Source organism: Ictalurus punctatus, chromosome 8 (assembly GCF_001660625.3).
Source record: "Ictalurus punctatus breed USDA103 chromosome 8, Coco_2.0, whole genome shotgun sequence".
In the NCBI taxonomy this organism is placed as follows: domain Eukaryota; kingdom Metazoa; phylum Chordata; class Actinopteri; order Siluriformes; family Ictaluridae; genus Ictalurus; species Ictalurus punctatus.
In genome coordinates this window covers 24,446,334-24,470,976 of record NC_030423.2, presented here as the reverse complement: position 1 = coordinate 24,470,976, position 24,643 = coordinate 24,446,334, and the positions used below count along the sequence as shown (strand labels likewise).

Below are 24,643 nucleotides of genomic sequence, written 5' to 3'. Positions count from 1 at the left end.
CGGCACATCGTCAATTATTCCTTACATAACAGAACGCTCCGAATTGTATTATTCCACTTATACATCCGCGCTTCGTCAACCATTAGAATGTTTCATTTATTAATGAACAACACGTCAGGCTTTTTAAGTTTATAGTTCTATTAATTCTGTGGAACGTCTGAGAGGCAAGTTAGTTCCTGTTATCTCTCTCTCTCACTCACTCACTCACTCTCTCTCTCACTCACTCACTCATTCACTCACTCTCTCTAACTCACTCTCTTTCTCTCTCTCTCACTCTCTCACTCACTCACTCTCTCTCACTCACTCACTCACTCTCTCTCACTCACTCATTCACTCTCTCTCTCTAACTCACTCTCTTTCTCTCTCTCTCACTCTCTCACTCACTCACTCTCTCTCACTCACTCACTCATTCACTCTCTCTCTCTAACTCACTCTCTTTCTCTCTCTCTCACTCTCTCACTCACTCACTCTCTCTCACTCACTCACTCACTCTCTCTCACTCACTCATTCACTCTCTCTCTCTAACTCACTCTCTTTCTCTCTCTCTCACTCTCTCACTCACTCTCACTCTCTCACTCACTCACTCACTCAATTGTATCTAGAAACCGGAACACATTCTGAAGATTTTCCCATGCTGCTAAACGTTTACAAAGCAACGTCATCGTTCCGAAACGCTGACACCCAAGACTCAAAACCGAGAGGTACAAAACGTCTTCTAACAAAAAACTTCATCCCATCAACAATCTTTGCTAAACAATGCAATAAAAAAATCTGTTTATCATTAGTCTTTTGATTATGTGGAGCGTCTACCATACAAGTTTCTGTGCATGAACTGTTACCATAGTAACAATAACATTAAAACAAGCACCTGTAAATAGACTGTTCTCGCTGCTGATATATAAAAAAACAAACAAACTAACAAAAAAAAAACTTCTGACCAATCAGATTCGAGAACTCAACCGTGCTGTGGTATAAATGTACATACAGTATAAAGTATACAGATACATTATACATCCAACAAGTTATTTTATCTAAAGTAATCCTGATCCTGTCACTGTTCACAAAAAAAGCGTTGTGAACTTTAAAAGAACAATTCCATACAGAATGTATCTGGATATAATGCAGTATCTAACACATTGTGTAGTGCAGTATCCTGCAGTGTGTATGTGTGGGGTCTGTGCAGAACAGTGGTGGATTCCCATCAACAAAGGGAATGGGGGCCGTGCGCTGTGTGCGTTTACGACGGCGTTGAAGAATGAGACATTTCCGAACCGCAGGACAATCTGTAGCCCTCATGTCTGATTCACTGGTGTGCATCCACCAAGCCAACATCTGGCTGTTCCCCTAATGGCTCCTCTGTTCCTGGGCACATTACTCAGGGGGGTGGAGGGATAAAATATGTGTGGCTGTGTGTGTGTGTGAGAGAGAGAGAGAGAGGGAGAGAGAAAGATGTTTGCCTGTATACACTCTGTCCTGACTATGTGTGTGTGTGTGTGTGTGTGTGTGTGTGTGTGTGTGTGTGTGTGTGTGTGTGTGTGTGTGTGTGTATACGTTAGGGCTGTCAGAATGAGTTTATTAAGATTAGTCCATTACATTTCCCTGATCAAATACTATTCATATATTTAGATGTAAAAATGATCCACTTTTAGATGTTTAAGATCCTGTCTCTAAATGTAGGCAGCTAACACACACACACACACACACACACACACACACACACACACACACACATACACACACTCTCTCTCACACACACACACACACACACACACACACACACACACACACACACACATCACCACATACTTGCTCACTCATTCACTTCAGCACACACACGCACACACACACATCACACACATATCACATACATACACACATCACACACATACACACACACATACACAAACATCACACACATACACATCACGCACACACACACACATCACCACATACTTGCTCACTCATTCACTTCAGTACACACACGCACACACGCACACACACACATCACACACATACACACACACATACACAAACATCACACACATACACATCACGCACACACACACACATCACCACATACTTGCTCACTCATTCACTTTAGTACACACACGCACACACACACACACATCACCACATACTTGCTCACTCATTCACTTTAGAACACATACGCACACACACACACACACACACACACACACACACATCTCCACATACTTGCTCACTCATTCACTTCAGCACACACACGCACACACACACACACATCTCCACATACTTGCTCACTCATTCACTTCAGCACACACACACACACACACGCACGCACACACAGTAAATCAACCCTGTGCGTTGAGAAATCTAATTTTACTTTGATGACATAAAAGCTGAGCCCTTATTTTTTTTATGTTGATTTCAGGAGTTTAAAGTGAAGCAGAAGGTAGACCATTTGTGTGTGTGTGTGCGAGTGTGTGTGTGTGTGTGTGTGTGTGTGTGCACGCACATGTGTGTGTGTCTACTACAATATCCAGTGTCTCTATACTCGCTTCAAAGTAACTTCTAGGTACTCAGTGTATCATTCTCTAGCAGGCAAAGCCTCCATATCGAGATCTTCAAACAGAACATAATAATTCAGCTGCTGTCCTGTAGCTACATGATAAAAGTGTCACATTAGTGCACCAGAATATTTATTTCCTCTGTTAATGGTAAATTCAGTCGGATTTTTGCCAGATTCGCCGGCATATCTGTAAGCCAAACACACGGGTCAAGATGGGGAAAGGATATTGAAACCATTAAGACCGTTTCATTCTGAAAATCATTTGCAAGTCTAATGCGCTGGCTCTTTTGCACAGCCTTCCAGGCTTTATGGAGATCATAATCCAGCTGTGCTTTTTATCCAATGTTTTGTTCTCCCTGTCACTACTTATTAGTAAAGAAAATGCCAGCAGAATTCTTGAAGAGAAAATCGAAGGACAGAGAGGGAATAAAAAAAAGAGAAAGAAATATCTAAATCCAAGTCAAATGCATCATAACAAACACAGCGCCCTGCCAGGAATTCTGTGATATGGATCAAAACAAAGAGAAGAGAAACCCAATTAAACAAGCATGTTAACAGTGATATGCTTTGATCTATGGCAGTTCTTCAGTCTTATTAGGACATGTTTCTGTTTGTAGGGGGCCGTTACTTTTGCCAAATGCACTTACACTTGAGCTCTAATTCTTCTGTAGACACGCTCATTTCAATTCGAGATACAACTTACTTAAGTGTTATGACATCACAGAGCTATTGAATATTTTGATTGGTCAGAAATTGTTCATCATTTTCAATGACAGCAGCCCTGACAGTAATGCCAGCTGTAATTCAACTTTAGGCGTATATTTGTGACGGTATTAACGTAATGAAGTTTAGGACGGATGCAAGTGCAGAAAAAAGAGCTTTTAATAAAGAGAGACAGGCAGACAAATCCAAATCATTAGTAAATAGCGTGATCAAAAACAGGCAATGGATCAGGTGATCAGCAAACAGGCATAAACTAGGCAAGGCGAGATCAAAGAACATGAAACGAACCGAGGAACAGGGTATAAACGCTTGGTATGGTGATAACACTCAATACTTCCCAAAGCCATCGTGTTCAAATAGTCTCTTTATACTGTGGATGTGAGTGCTGTGAATTTGATGCAGTGTGCGTGATTAGAATGAATGTGAGTTGTTTCTGGGAATTGCGGTCCATGGCGGCCATGACTGTATTCCGCAGTGCAGGATGGGAAATGCATTTCCTGGTTTGCTGTGATATGACAATATTAATGTGCTAATTGTTCTAAAAAGGTTATCACTTCTGTAGTAAAAACTCATTCACAGGGACTTGTACGCATGGAGGAGGCTCCACTTCGTCTAACGCTAATGATAAACATTATTATTAAACAAAGAAAAATTGTTTATATGGTAAAGTTTTCTCTAAGGAGATGTTTATTTAACGTCACTTGAAGGAGTCTCCAGAGTCAGCGCTTGGCAACAGGAAGTTTTCCGCCATAGGAAGGTCTTCAAGATAGACGACGTTGCGCTTTCAAGTTTCTCAGCGACGTGACGATCTGAGTTTTTTTTTTTTTTTTTGGACTAATTAGTGTCCATAAAGGAAAAAATAAGGCTACTGAGGGAACGAGTGTACACTGGACATGTTAGAAGGTAAGTGATAACAGGAACTACCTTGTCTCGTTATGGACGTTCTACAGTATGATATTAAATATATCTATCCATCCATGCATTTTCTGTACAGCAGGTCTTACACAGGGGTGCAGGAAGCCTGGAGCCTACCTCAGGGGACTCGGGGCACAAGCTGGGGGACACCCTGGATGGAGTGCCATCCCATCACAGGGCACAACTGCACACACGCATTCACACACCCATTGACACACTACGGATAATTTAGAGATGCCAATCGGCCTACAACGCATGTCTTTGGACTGGCGGAGGAAGCTGGAGTACCCGGAGGAAAGCCCCGAAGCACATGTAAGCTACGTGCACACAGGGCGGAGACGGGATTTCATCCCCCAACCCCAGGAGTGCGAGACAAACGTGCTAACCACTAAGCCACCGTGCCCCATTAAATATAACTATAAAAGGTAAAAGGTGTGCTGTGTCATTCATAAATAAATAAAAAATCTTAATTGTTGGCAAATCGCTGTTTTGACTGAGGAGTATAAGACTTAAACCGCTCGTAATGGCCGTCCACTTCAAGTCGGGTTGTATCACACAACCCAGGTGTAGATTACTTTCATACAACAACACGGTGTGTCATGTGTTATTCCTTACTTATCATTTCTACAATAGCAACTAATGCAAGGGGACTTGTACGGATAAAGCTCCACATAATTTAAGTTTAATAGTAAAGGAATGAAAAATGATTAATATTATTATTATTATTGTTGTTATTGTTTAAGAAATATAATTGTTGGTGAAATTCGATTTAAATTTATTGCAAAGTTATTTAACATTTATCGAAGGAGTGTCCAGTCTAGCGAGAACGTTTTCCGCCATGGAAGAGTCTTCAGTCTGAAGGGTTTTCCACTTTTTCCAATTTCTTGCCAACACGCTGCAATAAAAAAAAAAATCTTAATATCTTCAAGAAAGAGAAATATGAAATAAGATGCTATCATGTAAATGACAACAAGTTGTTTCGAGGATGTTCTGTAAGAATTACGTAACCATACAAATGGATAAAAATGCAACGTGCAATGTTCAATAATAATAATTGTTATTGTTGGCAAATTACTGTAGTATAAGGTCTGGAAGAAATGGGTTGTTTTTTTCTTTTTTTTCTTTTTTTGGCAACGGCAGACTTTTTTCTTATAACAGCACGACTCAAAGTGTTTTATTCCTTACTTAGCAATACTTCATCTCGAAATCCAGATGGGCCAAAGCAACGAGAAAGAGAGCTACACATCAAAAAAAAAAAAAGCATCAAAAGAGGGTTTTGAAGTCTTCCAGGCAGGAATCTTCTGACCTCTCTCAGATCAATGTTCATACACATCTCCTGTATATACAGAATGCACGTACTCGAGTATTACATTTGTGGGTTGTGTTACAGTGGTTCAGGCTGTGGTTACAGTGATGGAACAGTCTTTCCATCAGTGTGTGTGTGTGTGTATGTGTATCTACCTGTCTGACTGGTTTGAGTTACGGTCATCTCAGTATCAAAGGCTGGAGGGCCAGCTGTGAGGGTGTTTCTGCTGCCAAGTAGTGCTTAGCTCCATCCTGCCAAGTTCACATCACTCTACTGACACGTTCAACGCTTAAATCAAAGCTGACGTTACATTCACGTCAACACGTCCTGTCCTACTGACCCAAGAAAGCCCACAGCCTTTCCCCATCCTAATGCAGTCACGAAAACATAGAATTCTGTCGTTTTTGTGTTCAGAAAAGCCAAACAATATTACTACGAGCACCTCGGCAGGTCCCCCAAATGTCTCAAAGGCAGAAACATTTACAGTGAGGGAAAAAAGTATTTGATCCCCTGCTGATTTTGTATGTTTTCCCACTGACAAAGAAATGATCAGTCTATAATTTTAATGGTAGATTTATTTGAACAGTGAGAGACAGAATAACAACAAAAAAAATCCAGAAAAACGCATGTCAAAAATGTTATAAATTGATTTGCATTTTAATGAGGGAAATAAGTATTTGACCCCCTCTCAATCAGAAAGATTTCTGGCTCCCAGGTATCTTTTATACAGGTAACGAGCTGAGATTAGGAGCACACTCTTAAAGGGAGTGCTCCTAATCTCAGTTTGTTACCTGTATAAAAGACACCTGTCCACAGAAGCAATCAATCAATCAGATTCCAAACTCCACCATGGCCAAGACCAAAGAGCTCTCCAAGGATGTCAGGGACACAATTGTAGACCTACACAAGTCTGGAATGGGCTACAAGACCATTGCCAAGCAGCTTGGTGAGAGGGTGACAACAGTTGGTGCGATTATTCGCAAATGGAAGAAACACAAAAGAACTGTCAATCTCCCTCGGCCTGGGGCTCCATGCAAGATCTCACCTCGTGGAGTTGCAATGATCATGAGAACAGTGAGGAATCAGCCCAGAACTACACGGGAGGATCTTGTCAATGATCTCAAGGCAGCTGGGACCATAGACACCAAGAAAACAATTGGTAACACACTACGCCGTGAAGGACTGAAATCCTGCAGCGCCCGCAAGGTCCCCCTGCTCAAGAAAGCACATATACATGCCCTTCTGAAGTTTGCCAGCGAACATCTGAATGATTCAGAGGACAACTGGGTGAAAGTGTTGTGGTCAGATGAGACTAAAATGGAGCTCTTCGGCATCAACTCAACTCCCTGTGTTTGGAAGAGGAGGAATGCTGCCTATGACCCCAAGAACACCATCCCCACCATCAAACATGGAGGTAGAAACATTATGCCTTGAGTTTGTTTTTCTGCTAAGGGGACAGGACTACTTCACCGCATCAGAGGGATGATGGACGGGGCCATGTACCGTCAAATCTTGGGTGAGAACCTCCTTCCCTCAGCCAGGGCATTGAAAATGGCTCGTGGATGGGTATTCCAGCATGACAATGACCCAAAACACACGGCCAAGGCAACAAAGGAGTGGCTCAAGAAGAAGCACATTAAGGTCCTGGAGTGACCTAGCCAGTCTCCAGACCTTAATCCCATAGAAAATCTGTGGAGGGAGCTGAAGGTTCGAGTTGCCAAACGTCAGCCTCGAAACCTTAATGATTTGGAGAAGATCTGCAAAGAGGAGTGGGACAAAATCCCTCCTGAGATGTGTGCAAACCTGGTGGCCAACTACAAGAAACATCTGACCTCTGTGATTGCCAACAAGGATTTTGCCACCAAGTACTAAGTCATGTTTTGCAGAGGGGTCAAATACATATTTCCCTCATTAAAATGCAAATCAATTTATAACATTTTTGACATGCGTTTTTCTGGATTTTTTTTTGTTGTTATTCTGTCTCTCACTGTTCAAATAAATCTACCATTAAAATTATAGACTTTGTCAGTGGGCAAACCTACAAAATCAGCAGGGGATCAAATACTTTTTCTCCTCACTGTAGATGAGCTCAAATCGTTATAAAAATAAACATGCTGAATAAACACAAAAGATGTCATCCAACTATTTTGCAGCTGAATACTAGCGTGAGAATGCTGGAAGGTTCCATATCACTAGTAAAACACAGAGCAGTCATCAATCCGGTTCAAACAGTTATTCAAAATACTCATTATTCAAGCGTAATATCGTTTGAAGCCATTCTGAGGTTTCTAGTACGCAATTGTCACAGACCATCAAACTGAACTATTCCGATACATCCTATCAAAACAAATCATAAATCCGTTAACGGCGTAATTTAATCCTTACTTCTGTTTGCGACTCTCACGTCCATGCATGACGAACGTTTCAATAACATGCCATTAGTTTCAAGTGATGTTGCGGTAATAGAAAGACTGAGCATCTGTTGTAGTTGATGAAGAATTCTTGGCATAAACAAACACAGACCGAACGGTTTGTACTTTGATTTTGGAAAGCAAGTCGACCACCTGCTCCTTTGGACTTGGATGGTAATAACATCTGAGAGAAATTACGGCATAATCAACTCGATATTTGATGTATCGGCTGTATCTTTTTATTTGCTTTGGCCAGATCATCAAAATTGCATCAAATTTCAATCCAGGACGGGATGCTGGGTGGGGGGGAGATGTGCAGTGGCGGGTGGGCGGCGGGGGGTCGGGAGGGGGGTTAGTGACATTAATCTAATGTGGCAGTGAGATCAAGTATTTATTCCTCTTTACCTCAGTGAAGAAAGTTCAGGTGAAAGCCCCACACACACAAAACAACTGAATATTAGTCAAATATGACCAGTTAGTAATTAGTTATTACACACACACACACACACACACACACACATATATATATATATATATGACAATTTCTCACAGGATTCTTTGCTCATATTTACCAATATTAGTGGCGGGCACTGTATGTATACAGTTTTAGGCACCTTATATATATTTTTCTTAGTACAAACGTTGTTATACATTATTTATTTGATGACTTCTACATTATCAAGTCAGTATAGAAAACATTTCAGATTCCCTAACATTAGTTTTCTAGAACAAAATTAAATGTTACAGAAAAATGCTTGTATGTCATTAAAGAAAGCAGCATAATTACATGAGACACTTTTATGTTAAAATAAATAAATAAATAAATAAAATAAAATTAATGAAGGCTGCTGGGTTTTGCTGCAAAATTAAGAAGCGAGTGAGAAAGTCAAAGTCTCCAGGAGAACCGTGGCTGGTTCTGCAAGATGCTCAATAAAACTTACAGCTCATTTCCTTATACAACTGTAGAAAGTTTACCTGAGACTACTATTTATGTTTTTATTTTTTTTGTCACACCAAATATTGACTTTGTTTCATTTACTACTGTTTACTGCGCTTTACGGTATCTTTTTTTAAAATGTAGAAACATTTCATTTCAATATTTTTGAAGACATCTTTGCTCTACGGCATTTCTTTGCATGGGTTCCTAAAACTTTTGCACAGTACTATATATTTTATATATTTATATATATAAACACATTTGCATAAAATGAAAAGTTAAAAGAGAGTAAAGTTTGACGCTTGTCACTTTATTACTACGTCACAGCTCTTTTACTTCCGTTTCTGTTTTTTTTTCCATTGGAAACAATCAGTCACCTGATTCCGTCCGCTTACTAGCGTGAACATAGAGTTAACACACAGAGCTGGAGTAAGCTCTATTACAAAAACAAATCCAAATGATGTGAGCTGAAGATGGTTATCTATGTACGATTATCTGTGATTATGATCATATATGATTATGAAGAGCCAATGGAGTTTTACACAAAAGCTCCCTGTATCCTCTACAAGATGAAACCAGATCTCAGGCCTTGTGATTAGTTTTTCTACTGTCTACATATGGATCTGGAGCTACATTTGGCAAGATCAGGAGGTGGGGGAGTTGCTGCATGATAGAAAGTGGTAGGAGGGATCATTTTTCTGTCCTCTGCCAACACCGGGCCAGACTTCACAGACAGCAAGTGACGGATCACATGGCTCAAAAAGAACGGTGCTGAAAGCTTGCACCTCTCAGACTGGCTCTGGTTTCTTCCTCTCTCGTGCGCTTTCTGACCTCATGATGATCTCTTCCTGTTACAATTGTCTTTTCTTCCTCTGTTGTCATGTCTCTGTCAGAGGGATGTTTGTTTCCAGGATATGTGTTGTTTTATGTCATGTTACATCCTGTCTTTTAGCCACTTCTCCCTCTCATATACCTACACATATGCACTGGCAGCTTGCCTACAACAGATGTTGTCTTTAAAACCCCATGAAGGTGCAGGTCAGAGTACACTTCTGAGTATTTACTCTAGTATCAGTGCATGCTGACATTCCATACTCAAGCCATTAACACCCAGTGTTACACTAGAGTGCACATACAAACCCCTCCCCACCCCCACCCCCCGAGTGGTTCCGATCGGGTCAAAGATTAAACTGAGAGCAATTGGAGTTTCATCCGAGAAACCTTTGAATTGCCTCAACTTGCTGAAGGGCTCCTTCACATTAAACATGGCCGCTTGCCACGGCATACAATTACCTCCCTTCATTCCAGGTTGATGAAAGATGACTATCTTCCATTGGTTTGAAAAAACAAAACAAAAACATCTCTTTATAAGCTTCCATGTGTTGAATGTCACCGCAGGTCTCTAGCTGTCATAGTTATCGCGTGCTTTAAGCCTAGTTCACACTACACCATTTTAAGCCCGATTTGCAAGTCACCAAAAACCCTTTGATAGGAGGCAATTCGGCGAGCGATCGTCGAAGACTTTAGCTCCAACCATAATCGTGCCCACCAGACCATGTAATCATTGCCTTAAGAAGTTCTTGGTCACCTAAAACAGGTGTGTTGGATTTTGCTTGGAGACGAAACCTGCAGGAAGGCAGATCTCAAGGAAGAGGGTTGGTGACCACTGCTGTAAGGAGATGTTTATTTTACATTTATTTGATAGTGAGTAGGTTTTCAACCATGGTTGATGAAAGATGAAGGGTTGAATTTATCTCATTAAATTCAAGAAGGACAAAAGAGAGGCTGATGAGGAAATGACCATTTATACATGCTATCACAGGAACTAACTTGTTTCATGGGTGTTCTACAACCTTAAACATAACTGAAAATTTATTATAAAAAAAGTATTTGTCATCCAAACATCTTCTATACCGCTTATCCTTCCTTCAAGGTCACGGGGAAACCTGGAGCCTATCCCAGGGAACATCGGGCACAAGGCGGGGTACACCCTGGACAGGGTGCCAATCCATCACAGGGCGCAATCACATACACACTCACACACCCATTCATACACTACGGACACTTTAGACTCGCCAATCAGCCTACCATGCATGTCTTTGGACTGGGGGAGGAAACCGGAGTACCCGGAGGAAACCCCCACAGCACATGGAGAACATGCAAACTCCGCACACACAGGGCCACGGTGGGAATCGAACCCCTGACCCTGGAGGCGTGAGGCGAACGTGCTAATCAAAAAGCCACTGTGCGCCCCAAGTATTTGTCATTTTTATTCTAATAGATTAACAATTGTTGGCGAATTGATATATGAGGAATAACACACATTAGAACATGCTGTCATTAGAATGTCCCCCCAGGATTTCGTGATGGTAGAAATGAACGCAAAATCAATCAAACTCCGCAATAATCGGATGAGCTTGCCATTTTTCAAATTTACCGCAGATTTTCACCATGTGCAATCAGCCAAAGCCCTCTTTGATTCATGTGCGTCGAACATGAGTCCAGCTAGTACTCATTTACCTACAAACATCACTATGGAAGACCGTGTGAAACAATTTCATGCAATTGCAATTTCGCCAATTCAATTAGTTTTCCGCAAAAAACAAAACAAAACAACAACAACAAAATCATGTATGGACTGATTAGAAAACAAATCAACTACAGTAAATACAGTAAAACAGCATTCTCCAGAGTGTGTTATTCCTTACATACAAAACAATATTCACCATGTGCGTTACAGCACCCTGCCGTTCTCTCTTGTTGTGGCACAAATGCTTCTGAAATATGGCAGCCATTTCAGCGTCAGCACATTAAAACATATTGTTTGGAACGAGCTGCGATGATGGCGATACACCGTCTGATATGACACACAACAGTGTGGGGTGAGAAGATATGAATAATGATGGAGAACCAAGTCGTCAGCCTGAAAAGCGAGGACGGGGGACCCATTTCTTCACTCCTCTCCCTCACCTGCCTCTCCTTTTTGCTGGTTGGTGAAGCTGGTGATGTATTTGCTGCTTGACTGCTCACAGAGATTGCTATCAGCCAAAACCCGTCTGCGGAGGTAAACTCAATACACATACTTTTTTTTTCCTACCACCAACCATCATAACATTTACTTTTAGATTGGCTGTGTGTGGGTGTAACTTTCAGTCCTACGGAGAAATAAGAAATATGTCTGCTTGCTTTAGCCTTACAGTGATGCTTCATATAAAATCAATTAGAGTGTAATATAGTGTATAATAAGGTGTGCTTAATAGAAAGAGTGAAGTGTTAGTCTAACTGCTGTTTGATTATCATTCCGGATGTGAAGTATACAATGCGCTTGGCTGACTCACCACAGAGAAATGGTTTCTATTGAAATAGTTTTTCTATAAAACATTCACTCAAGCTGGATCAGTACAACTATAAGCTACAACATTAATACCAAGATGTACTTCAGCCATAACCTCTTTAAACTGTCACTTATATATGACCTTCACCTGTCACATTTCCAGAACTTTCTTTCAGCACTGACTTTATTTCATTATTAAGAGGTTCCAGCCTAGGAAAACCCTTCACATGGTGAAATGATGACGTTTTTTACTGTATATGCAGGGCGTTCCAAAAGTCTCCATAAATAGGGGAAATGAACACTTCTTAGCAAAATGTCTTCCAAAATTTTTCATACTTAGTTTATATATATATATATATATATATATATATATATATATATATATACATATATATAGCGGACCAATCGAGAAGTGGACGTCTGCGAACATCCGCTGACGAAGACATAACCGACGTGGTGCTGGCAAACATAGTCCCCTATGTATGGAGACTTTTGGGACATCCTGTAGTTCTGAAAATGATATAAAATATGTTTCTGAGTCTCAAACATAAGTATAGTTCTAGCATTTTAAAATCTGGTCACCCTGAAAAGAGAAGATAAGAGAGAAGAGAACTGCATTTAAACATTCCACTCCAACTCCAGTGATTGACACCAAAAACACAACGACGTTCTAAAACCAGCTGCAATATACGGCAATTTGATAGAATTTGCATTTAATTTATCATATAATAAATAACATATATGAATGAAATATAAAAATAAATGTCAAATACAAAAATTATGCTTGTAGACCGGCCTGTCTGTATATTCATAACGTAGCCTACAGCTGTTTTAGCAACCACGCTTGATAAACTGCCTCCTTTCTAGAACGCACAAAAATAAAGTCATATATATATATATATATATATATATATATATATATATATATATATATAGGGCAAAATGAAGGATTGTAAAAGTTGCATTTCGCTTTTTGACTTATTACTGCCCTGAATAAGCTATTTCGCATAACACATATTTACATATAGTCCACAAGACACAATAATAACTGAATTTACACAAATGAACCAGTTCAAAAGCTTACACACGGTCGATTCTTAATCCTGTGTGTCGTTACCTGGATGTGTTTATGTTTTGTGAGAGTTGTTCACGAGTCCCTTGTTTGTCCTGAGCGGTTAAACTGCCCACTGTTCTTCAGAAAAATCCTCCAGGTCCTGCACATTCTTTACTTTTCCAGCATCTTCTGCATATTTGACCCCTTTCATTTTAACAGTGACTATATGATGTCGAGATCCATCTTTTCACACTGAGGACGACTGAGGGACTGGTACATGACTATTACAAAAGGTGCAAACGTTCACTGATGCTCAAGAAGGCAACACCATACATTAAGATCCAGGGGGGTGTAAACTTTTGAGCAGGGTGATTGGTGTAAATTATTATTTTTTTATTGAAAGATCTTATGTTTTTTGTCATTTTGTACTGCTTTTCAGAAGCGACATAAGATATTCCCAGAATACAGAATAATAATTTACACAGATCAGCCTGTTCAAATGTTTACACCACCTGGTCACATAAATATTTAGATACTCAAAAGTGCCAGGAACTACAGCTTTTAGTGTCCTTCTGTGTTCAAAAGTTTGGTGGTTTGGTACATGCCTTGATCTTTTTAAGTTTGTGGTCCTTTTTTATTTGGTCTCGAATCAAAAATGTAACCACCATTTGTTAACGGTTACTTCGAAATCCATGTTGTTTATTGCAACAGCTGTTCATTGAAATGTTTTTTTTTTTTTTTTAAATTAAGAAAAGATGTCAATTAAAAACAGATGAACGGATGTAAACACCGAAACGCAAGTTTTTACCTTGGCTTACAGTTGTTTTTCTGATATGAAATTATGTGAGAAATGGGCTGCATCACACCATATGTTTAATTCCTTAATTGTGATATCTGTGCAGAATAACATCTGTAATAAAGTGGCTAATGCACAATCTAGGTTTCATATACTGTAGTATCTATGCTAAAATGTTCATCTTAGCACTCTAAAAGGACAAAAAAAAAAAAAAAAAACTTAAATGACAGTTGAGTATACAAAAATGTACCAAAACAAAGGGAGAAAGAACTAAAGCATTTCCACGTAGCAGACTAAACAACAGAACAATAACGTCTCAACTGTTCAAACCTAAACAACAGGCAGAGCTTCTAAACAACAACCACTACACTTATCAAAGACTTCATAATATTCAACCGGAAGGCCAAGGTCACACATCCTCTGAAAAGGATTCCTGAGTCATGAATGAGCTTTTAGACAGGGGGATCAGTGCTAACTTATTTTATTTAGAAACCCTTCCCATACTGTACGTTTTTGTGAATTCGATGTTCTTTAAATCATTAATATATAAGCAGTTAGCACGTCAATTAGCAGGTCAATACAATTGCTGAATGTCAATCACGTCACTTCCCTTTCAGATCCTGCCAATACCACTTAGCAACCATGCAGATGCTAAGGCTCTTATCCAAAAGCTATCAGTCAGTACATTTACATGGACAACAATATTCCGATATTAACCCAATTAAGACATACTCGAAGTAAACGCAAATTGAATTAAGACGTGTGGAGTATTCCTATTTTAGTCGCATTATTGACGTGCGTTACAGACATGTACACACCTTACTCACACTATTAACATCGTGTGGGAGTTTTCACCGCATTTTGCGACAGGACACGTACACACACGGCAGCGCTCGACCATTTTACGGCAAACAAGAGAGCACGGCTGCGTCCGAAATCGTGTACTTACCTGTTATATAGTAGGAGAAATACATGTATCTCGGCTACTATATAGTAGGTAAGTATGTGGTTTGGGACACAGCCGACGGCTTCAAGCAGTCGTCTATTTGCACGTACAGCATGACAAATAATGAACTGCACTTGAACCTTTGTAAAATTAAAAATAAAAACACCCAAAACTGTATACGGTTCCATAACGAAAACAAACTCTATGTTGATACGTGAAATTCTGGAGGGAACATCGGACGGCGTGGCGTGGGGACGTAATGATGTGTGCTATTAATCTATGTTCTATACCATGTAAAACATGAAAGGGATATTCTAAAAGCAGCTCATGTCAACACCTTAATCAGAATATTGTCTTATTCAGAATAGGGTCAATAATTAGATTACTGCTGTCCATGTAAACGTAGTCAGTGGTAATGCACATAAGCACATGGTTGTTGTCATGCTATTAAAGATACACTGCACTAACCCGTGGTACCATGTCACATATTACACATGGGCAAAATGTACATGCCATGACCTAAATATCACTTTCCCTGTGGATATGTTTGTGTTCTGCTGTAAAAAAAAAAAAAAAAAAAATCTAAATTGGACCTGACTTGTCAGCGAGAACTGTTCTAGGATCTTCCTGATCTTTCAATACAAGTAAAACTATTGACCACGTGAAGCCTGATTCCACACCACAGGAGTGCTGATTTTAGGGCTGTGTGAAACCCATGCAGTCATGCAGCTAGATTTTCTGCAGCATGGTGCCCTAGGCTGAACTGTGGGCTATGTTTTAATGGGCACATTGCCTCACTGTGGAAGTAGGGAATAGCTAGATGCATCATACAGGCCCCCATGGACACGACAGAGATCATGTCTAAGTCAAACCGACGTGCTGATCTGACACTCCCGGCTTTATTTGGTCTAAATTTGACTTGGTATGCGATTCTGAGTGCCGTTTTTTTAAGAGCTGTCATTTAGACGTGGAACTAAATTGGACTTTATTGCAGGAGCAGCTGCCTAACAACACACCCATAATGTCCCAAAGTGAGCTGCAGGACAGTTAGTGTGAGGTTTGGACCGAAATTGACACACTTTCAATTATTACTAAAAGTGGAACTATGCTAAAAATGAATTTTCCGACACTACACCTCAAGCACATGGTGCAAAATGAATTTCTAAAATATTGTGTGATGGAGAGTATGATCAAATCATTTTGAAATGAACGTATCAAGGTGAAATCAGTCTTTACACCAATGAGATTTGTCGCTGTTTCTCTGGGTCCATTTGCTAAAAAATCGAAACAGAGGCCTGACTTTGCGTAATGGAACGACATCGATACTGGCATCGGGTATCGGCCCAATATCGTCCTTGTTTACATGCGCTTAAACATTATATCAAAGATTTTTACAATCATGGAGAAGTGATACGAGTGTGCAGAGAAAATGTCGCATGTGAGAGCACTTCAGATCAGCAAGCACTGAGCACTGAGCACACACACACTTCCTTTCGCCAGGGTCTACAATTTGCTTGCGAGTCACAGTACCTTGCATTTACTTTTAACTCAACAATGCTTCTGCTCAGTGTCATGTTCTCTATTCAAGATACTATTTAATATCTTAAACATAAAACTCAGCATGAGGAGTATTACATGCAGCGCCAACCAATATAAACAGAGCTGAATGCTCCATGATGTCCCTGTTGCTAAGTGGCTTCCTTAGTTAGGTACCAGTATTGGTATTAGCACTCATATAAAGTAAAAAAGTCAGTAGGGAACACAGTGAAGTACTGTACACTACTATGCAGAGAACAACACACGAGAATGAATATCAAGCAAAGCTATCAAAGACCTCTTAAGCAGTATTCAAGACCTCATTAGTAAATGATCACACAGTCTAAGCCACCACCCGTCTAATTGCCACTTATGCTCCAGCTCCCTCTCACTAACTGCCTTCTCCATGAGACCCTCCACCTCTTTAACTCCCTCCTCCAACCCTGCCTCTACCCCCTGCAGCTCTGTCTCTGCTCCCCACGCTTTGCTTTTGTTAGAGGAATGAAGTCGTGGCCCCAGGATCGCTCACAGCTCCTCCACTCCTAGTCTCCCTGGCTGAGAACAGAGCTGCAGGCCATATTTCTCTCTCCGTCTCCTTAATGAGACCCCGTCTGCACCTTACGCTGCCTCTGAGAAGCCAACAGAGGCATCGTCAGAGATGAAGGAGAGACAGGAGGATGCTGGGAAATAAACGCTGGAGACTTAATAACAGGAGCAATACCAGTCGTAGTGATTCTCCCGTGGATAGTGAGGAAATTTCTTCATAATGTGACATACAGCATCTCGTTATCTTTCATCATTCAGACTAGAATCTATGAAAATGGCACTCTGTATATAATGTATTACATAATCCTTTATATAGTGGCAGTGATGGTGTGTGTGTGTGTGTGTGTGTGTGGGGGGGGGGGGGGGGGGGGGCAGTGTTGGGGGTTTGAATAAATTGTAATGGTTATTTGCATCCACTTGAAAATACAATTTGCACCTTATGTACTTGTTAGCAATTCCCATGTGCTAGTTATATTACGTCTCCATTTATCGCATGATGGCCAACAATCAGGAATGCTAAGGGATAATGCTTGCTAGCAAATGTGGCTACTGTTTTGAATACACAATCTAATGGTAAGCCTAATGCTAACTAAGTAAATAATGAAGTAGGATATTTCCCTAATAATGCAGTTAACACAGTATAATATTAGTTCACTTGCTAGCAAACTGGGATGATGGTCCAAACTGCTTAGCTGGTAATAATAACTCTGGACTATGTTTAAGTAGATTAGATAGTGTTGCAAAATGTGTGTAACAATCTGCCTTTCTTTTTTCTTAAGGGTGTAAATAGCTATACCGTCTGACTAGAAGTTTTTGATTTGAATATTTATCTGATTACCTGATGCACTACTTTATTCCAATAATACGTATTATGCAAGAATACATTATTTGAACCTGAGATGTATTTTTTAGGTGTTTGCTATAATCCTTATATAAACATTAACCTGCATGTTAATGTCCTGTTCACACCATTTCACACGTATAATTAAAACTGTTGTTCTATCTGTTTTAATGCACAGTGTTAACTGCCCTGTCTTAAAGGACAACTCCAGTTTTTTTCTGTCTGTTGCTGTGCCTCTGCCTCCGATCACATCTACGGCACCAGCTGCTGCACCCACTGACCAGTCCCTCCAGGATTTCGGGAGATTTTGTGATAGCTGAAATGAACGCAAAATTAAGCAAACGGCGTAATGTTCGGAGGAGTTTGTAATTTTTAAAAATTATCGCTGATTTTACACATATTTGAACCAGGACGCGTCATGTGACGTCATCACAATGCGCATACAAGCATTTGTGGCTGCAACAAACACAAAAAAACCCCACATTTTCTGTACGGACTGATTAACGAATGGAGGCGGGTGGTCACCCATAGAAAAACAGTCAATATTTGCCAGTAGACCTGATATAGAAATTAGTATTTTGGTCATTTTTACAACTAAAATACTTAAATTGCTTTTCTGCTCACCATGGTTGTAACGAGTGGTTATTTGAGTTATGCAGCCTTGCTGTTCGAACCAGTCTGGCTATTCACCTTGGATCTCTCTCATAAAACCACCAAAGGTCAAATCCCTGAACCCCCCTTCTGCCATTCTGATATTTGATGTGAACATAAAGTGAAATGAAGCGCTTGACATATATCTGCATGCTTTCATGCACCGTCCTGCAGAAATTAATCGAATAATTGCATAAATGCGTAGGTGTACAGGTGTTCCTAATAAAGTGGCCGGTGGGTGTACATCATATTTCTTCGATTACCGTTTTCAGATAATAAGAGCAAACTTTTAAAAAGATGATATCAGTGTAAATGGTGAAGAATTCTGGGTAGAGACTATTATTTTTTTCGATAAAAGATGGAAAATAACAGTTCTTGTGAAACTGAACTCTCGCGTTTGAGACTCAGGTCTCATCCGATACTTCACAATCCTCCAGCTGTGAAAAAGTCGAAGCAGGACTGTGTCTAATAGTCCATCTGGGTGCATGATGAAACAAATCAGCCTGAAACAGTCACTTACTTTGGAGGTGTGCTCCTGGTTTTGGGTTTCTCTGCAGCCTGTGAATGAGAGACAATGTCAGTTAGATGAAGAGCAAAGCAGGATTGAGTGCATCATACATACAAATTTAATTAACACAACTGCTTAAGGCTGCTCAAGTATTGTATGATCACTTTAGACAGTAGATCAATGTTAGCTTGAGGCTAACAAATGGATTTTCATCCTAACAGAGGATTCTTGATTATTTTGTATTTTATTTATAAGGCAGTATAAGCAGCAATTCAACACCAGAAAAGTCGAACAGCACTGCGTAAAAGGGCAGTACATAAAGAATTTCTGTTGGCTCTGAATTCCATCGTATTTGAGATTCAAGTTCTGAACATCAACCTCTATGTGGTTTAACTATATTTTATATAAACACGCTTAGATTAAAGCTGACATAATGTACTTTATCCTCGTACCTGTTTATAGCAACTCCAACGTGTAGGAGCAAAGAGCCAAAACAACACAAACTGTTCAACTATTCACAAACTGTACTGTTTTATTTATTTATTTATTTATTTATTTATTAGAGAGAAAAAGAAAATAATAAACAGAGATGTCATCTTGATATAACCTGATGACATTAAAAAATAATAATAATACAAAAACCCGTTCATGTTTTGCATTTGTTGAAAAAAGAAAGAAAAAGAAGCAGTTAGCAAACCCTGAATTAGGCATTGCTAATTGTTCTGGGTCTGGCTTTACTCACCTCTTTACAAGAACAAACTTTTATACTGTTATACTTTTAACTGATACAAAGCTGGTGGACAGAGAATGAGAAATCACATCCAATTTACACAGTCAGGAACCTCAGGTTAATACAACTCCAAGGCTCATTTATCCTCCAACTCAGTACTGGTAGCATCGAGCTAACTGTAGTCCCATAATTCTAACACCATGCTAAGCCAAAACTTTTTTTTAAAAACAACAGTAAATACAGGAAAGGTTTAAGATAAATGACATCTTGAATGTATTCAGTATAAGAAAGAATTGTTCAGAAACACTGACTTTACAATTTACTCATATCTGCATATTAACAGGATATTTTACCTCAGAAAAATAAACACAAATTATTTTCACTAAACTACATTTAGCCAAACACAAAGCTGCTTTCCCTGAAGGATATTTACTTATGACAAACATTCATAGAAACACCACTTTCTTTTCATTTTCTTCTTCTTTTTTTTTTTTTTACACACCAGATGTAAAATGTTTGCTAGCTAGCTTTGAGCATCTAACTGGCTAACTGGAAGTAACTGCAACATGTAGGTAGCAATATCTAAACGAGCTAGCGTCCTGATGTTGCTGAAACAACTAACATTGTTCGTAAAAGTCAATTAACATGGCATAAGTTATGTTCATATTTACACAAATCTGACTAGCTTAAATCCAGTCTTTCAGTGTGTTTGTATTAGCAAGCTACTGCTAGCTTACAGTAGTTGCATATATCTAAGTCCTATGTAACCATGTCCTATATTTATTAAACTTTGAAACAGATGTTTATGGTAGATATTGTCACACAAAGTCTTTTCACGTTAACTATATTTAGCCAAACACAACGTGTTTCTTAATCACTGCAGGCGCTTCGTGTAGTGTTGGTGAGCTAGCTATGGCCAGATAACTACCTAACTAAACGTAGTCAAAACACAAAAATATATAGGTAACATTATCGAAGTTAGCTAGCATGCTGGTGTTAGCTCGTATTGTGAGGTAAATAACGTTCGGCTGTATTCAGAGTTCATGTGGTTTTCTTGTAGTTTTCCTGTCTTTTTCAAGAGCATGTAGTTTTGTTGCACTATATCGGCTTGAGTGAAATGTTACACTCAAAAGTATACGGAATGCCATTTGGGCTCAATATTCAATACATAAATATGACACTATTAATTGAAAGTGTCAGTTTCTTAAGCAGAGTAGATAAAACTAGCATATGAGTGCTTGGTCAGTTTATCCTTCAAACTGTGGTCATGTTTTCTTTACAGGAGAGTGCAGCAAAAACATTGGTGCTATTTGATTATTAACGATGAAAATCAAAATGAAAGAAGTCAAGAGAAGTCTACCCTTGGAAGCATTTACTACAGCCCGTAAAAATTTCAGCAGGTGCATAACCCGATACTGATTACAGGTCACGTTCCTCTTAATAAATACAGTATTGACATATCTTTTGGATTTATGTTGCCAAGTCTGAATTTGGCCCGAATTTATTAACACTAAACTGCATACATTATGTTTAAAATTAGTCTTTTTTTTTTTAAAGTAATCTATTGGTGTGTTAGCTGCCTAAACCTAGCACAGTTACACAATGCTATATATTTATCATACTTTGAAACAGTAATTTACAGGTAGATATTGCAGGTGTTTTTGTGTATAGTCATGTGTGTGGTCAGCGAGGCACAATATTTCATCGTGCTGTATATGTGTATATTGGACTACAATAATAAATGACACTACTTGATGGTCAGAAACGGGTGCATCGGAGTAAATGGGGATGGATTGAGATATCTGAGCCGTACGTGAACGTGGAGCTCGTCTGGTGCTACCTGGGCCGCCTAAGCGGGCACAGACTGGCGTCCCGGGCTTATTGCTGTGGCCATTGATCTGTATACAGTCCATTTATCATTCAGTGAGAGGAGCCAGTGATCTTCACAGTGTATTAGATGAAAGAGCGCAGATCGTTTGTCACAGAGGCTCTTATTGCTGTTTCCTGCTCTGCGGGGAATTTGGGCTTCTTCCAAGCCGCACACGTTCCGGCGTTGCTAGGCAACCCAGCTGGGGGCAGTAAGGATAGCACGGCATGTGTGGGCACACACACACAAACACACATGCGCACACACACACATATGCACGTGGGCATAGGCACATGACCACACACATATATAGTACACATACACACACATGCACACACACACACAACAGACACACAAGCTCACACATAAACACAAGTAAAATTTTGTTAGTGTTTGCAGTGTTTTGGGCTTTTCTGCTTGAGAGAAACAGGGAACGTTTCTCACAGCAAACTGAGATGGCAGTGTGTGTGTGTGTGTGTGTGTGTGTGTGTGTGTGTGTGTGTGTGTGTGAAAGAGAGAGAGAGAGAGAGAGAGAGAGAGAGAGAGAGAGAGAGAGAGAGAGAGAGAGAGAGTGCTACTATTTTTCGAAAAGGCAGCATGACAAAAGATTTTAGCATAGTGAAATCAAGCCTAAGCTGAAGCTTTTCACAGCATGATGAATGGCACAACTCAAATGTTCAGTTCTGAACAACAGGGGGGACAAGGCATCAATTAGCTAAATAAAACGTACAGTGCATATGAAATTATTTGGAAACACTGAAAAATGGTCATGTAGTGCAATGAACAAAGCAGCATCAAACAGCAAAATTAGTGTATTTATCAAAATACGCCAAATAATACATTCATCCGTTTGTTCATTCTGCACTAAGTGCTCCATTCTGCAAACATCAGGCACAAGAAGAGATTTATTACTGAGAAATTTAGTAATAAATGTGAAGGTTATAAAAATTGCAGAGTAATTTTGTTGAGAACAGCTATCACTGTCAACTCCACTGACAGTGACATCCATTTTTTTTTATACACCATTTGAAAAAACAGCGGCCGCCCTTTTAGTGATAAACGTTTCAGCCCAAGGTCCAAAATTACTCCAAATTAAGTGCATTGGCCATACAATCTGACTGTCAAGTTGCTCTATAGTTATACCTTACTGAAAAGACACATTCCCTCTGAGATAGCTAGCTATCTAAAATTTCTGAATGGTCATTGTCCTTAAGGCTAAGATTACATTTTTTCAGACAATACTCAATATAAAGCTATCAAACACTGACTATTATTTATTTATTTATTTTTGAAATCAATTTTTTTATAAGCACACACAGTAGTTTCTCATCTAAAGCTAAACCAATATGCATGCACACACACACACACACACACACACACACACACACAAACAGGCACACACACACACACAAACACACACAATTATTTATATATATATAAATATACCCTGCACAGGTAGGGTAGCAAAAAACTAAACAAATAAACAAACAAACAAAAAACATAACCAACCAATCATCCAACCAACCAACCAGCCAGCCAACCAACTAACCAACCAACCAGCCAACCTACCAGGCAGCCAACCTACCAGCCAATTAGCCAACCAACGAGCCAACGAGGCAACCAACCAACCATCCTACCAGGCAGCCAACCAACCAGCCAACTAGCCAACCAGTCAACCTACCAATCAACCCACCAGCCAACTAGCCAGTAGGGCAGTGGTAGCTTAGCGGTTAAGGCTCTGGATTATTGATTGGAAAGTCGGGGGTTCAAGCCCCAGCACTGCCAAGCTGCCACTGTTGAGCCCTTGAGCAAGGCCCTTAATCTCTCTGCTCCAGGGGTGCTGTATCATGGCTGACCCCAGCTTCCTAAGCTTTCTGACAGGCTGGGGTATGCAAATAAAACAATTTCATTGTGCTCTACTGTATATGTGACCAATGAAGACTCATTAGGCAGGCAGCCAATCAACTAGCCAGCCAACTAATTTTATAAAATTGAAATATATACATATAATATACCATATTATTTATGCATATTAATAATTTTCTGTCAAATGACCAGCCTAGTCTAGTGTAGTCCATGGGTCAACACATGACCACCACTCACTAAATATTATCTGAATAGTGGACCAATCCCAGCACAGCAGTGACACTAACATGGTAGTGTGTATCACTGATATGAGTGAATCAGTTGTCTCAGTGTTACTGGAGGTTGTAAACTCCTCTATATCTCTGTAGGGCTGATAAACCATCCACCAACCAGAACCAACCAGCAGACAGTGGCACTTTAGACAGCCACAGACACAGATAATGTGTAGATGGCCAGTAAATGTACACAGTGCACCTGATACACTCATATAAGCACCGCACCCTCAAATACAGCACTGATTTAAACCCAAAATGAAAACCTAGACTTGAATACAATCTTGTAAAAATGCCATTAGCTCGTCCAACATTGTCCTCAGTATCTTTTTCAATCACAGAGGATGGAGCAAGACACTGACTGATTAATAAGGAAACTCGTAAATAAAGACAGCACTAATTCGCAAAGTGGGTTTGGAGGTGTCTTATCTCTGAGGCCTCTGTGTAATCCCACTTTGCTCTCAAACCATTTGGGAGAAACAATGTTGATATAATCATGAGCTTAAATAAAAGCTTAACAGAGACTGTGCTTCAGGGAAAAGGCTGCTTTTTGCCCAGCTATGTATGTCAGGAGACTGTGGCACTGTTATTGTTCTATAGCAATATATATATATATATATATATATATATATATATATATATATATATATATATATATATATATATATATATAAAAGCTAGAGAAAATAGAAGTGCAAAGAATGGCAAAGGGAAGGGCAAGGGTCATAAACAAGGGACAAATACATGGTTAAACTATTTTGTCTGTAATTTACCAGGTAATTTGTATCAGATAGTGTATCTCTATACAATCGTAAGCAAAATGTCTGTGTGTGTGTCTGAGAAAAAGAGAGAGAGA

At 39.6% G+C, this 24,643-nt stretch overlaps 1 protein-coding gene across 2 annotated transcripts in view; it reads right to left on the bottom strand.

The window, feature by feature from the left end:
* The window catches only part of aff2 (AF4/FMR2 family, member 2), a 263,231-nt gene that overhangs the window by 59,979 nt on the left and 178,609 nt on the right, over positions 1–24,643 (bottom strand). For both annotated transcript variants that reach the window (XM_017474720.3, XM_017474719.3), the window contains exon 9: positions 19,065–19,102. In XM_017474720.3, the coding sequence (XP_017330209.1) occupies positions 19,065–19,102 (38 nt within the window). The remainder of the gene's footprint in view (positions 1–19,064; positions 19,103–24,643) is intronic.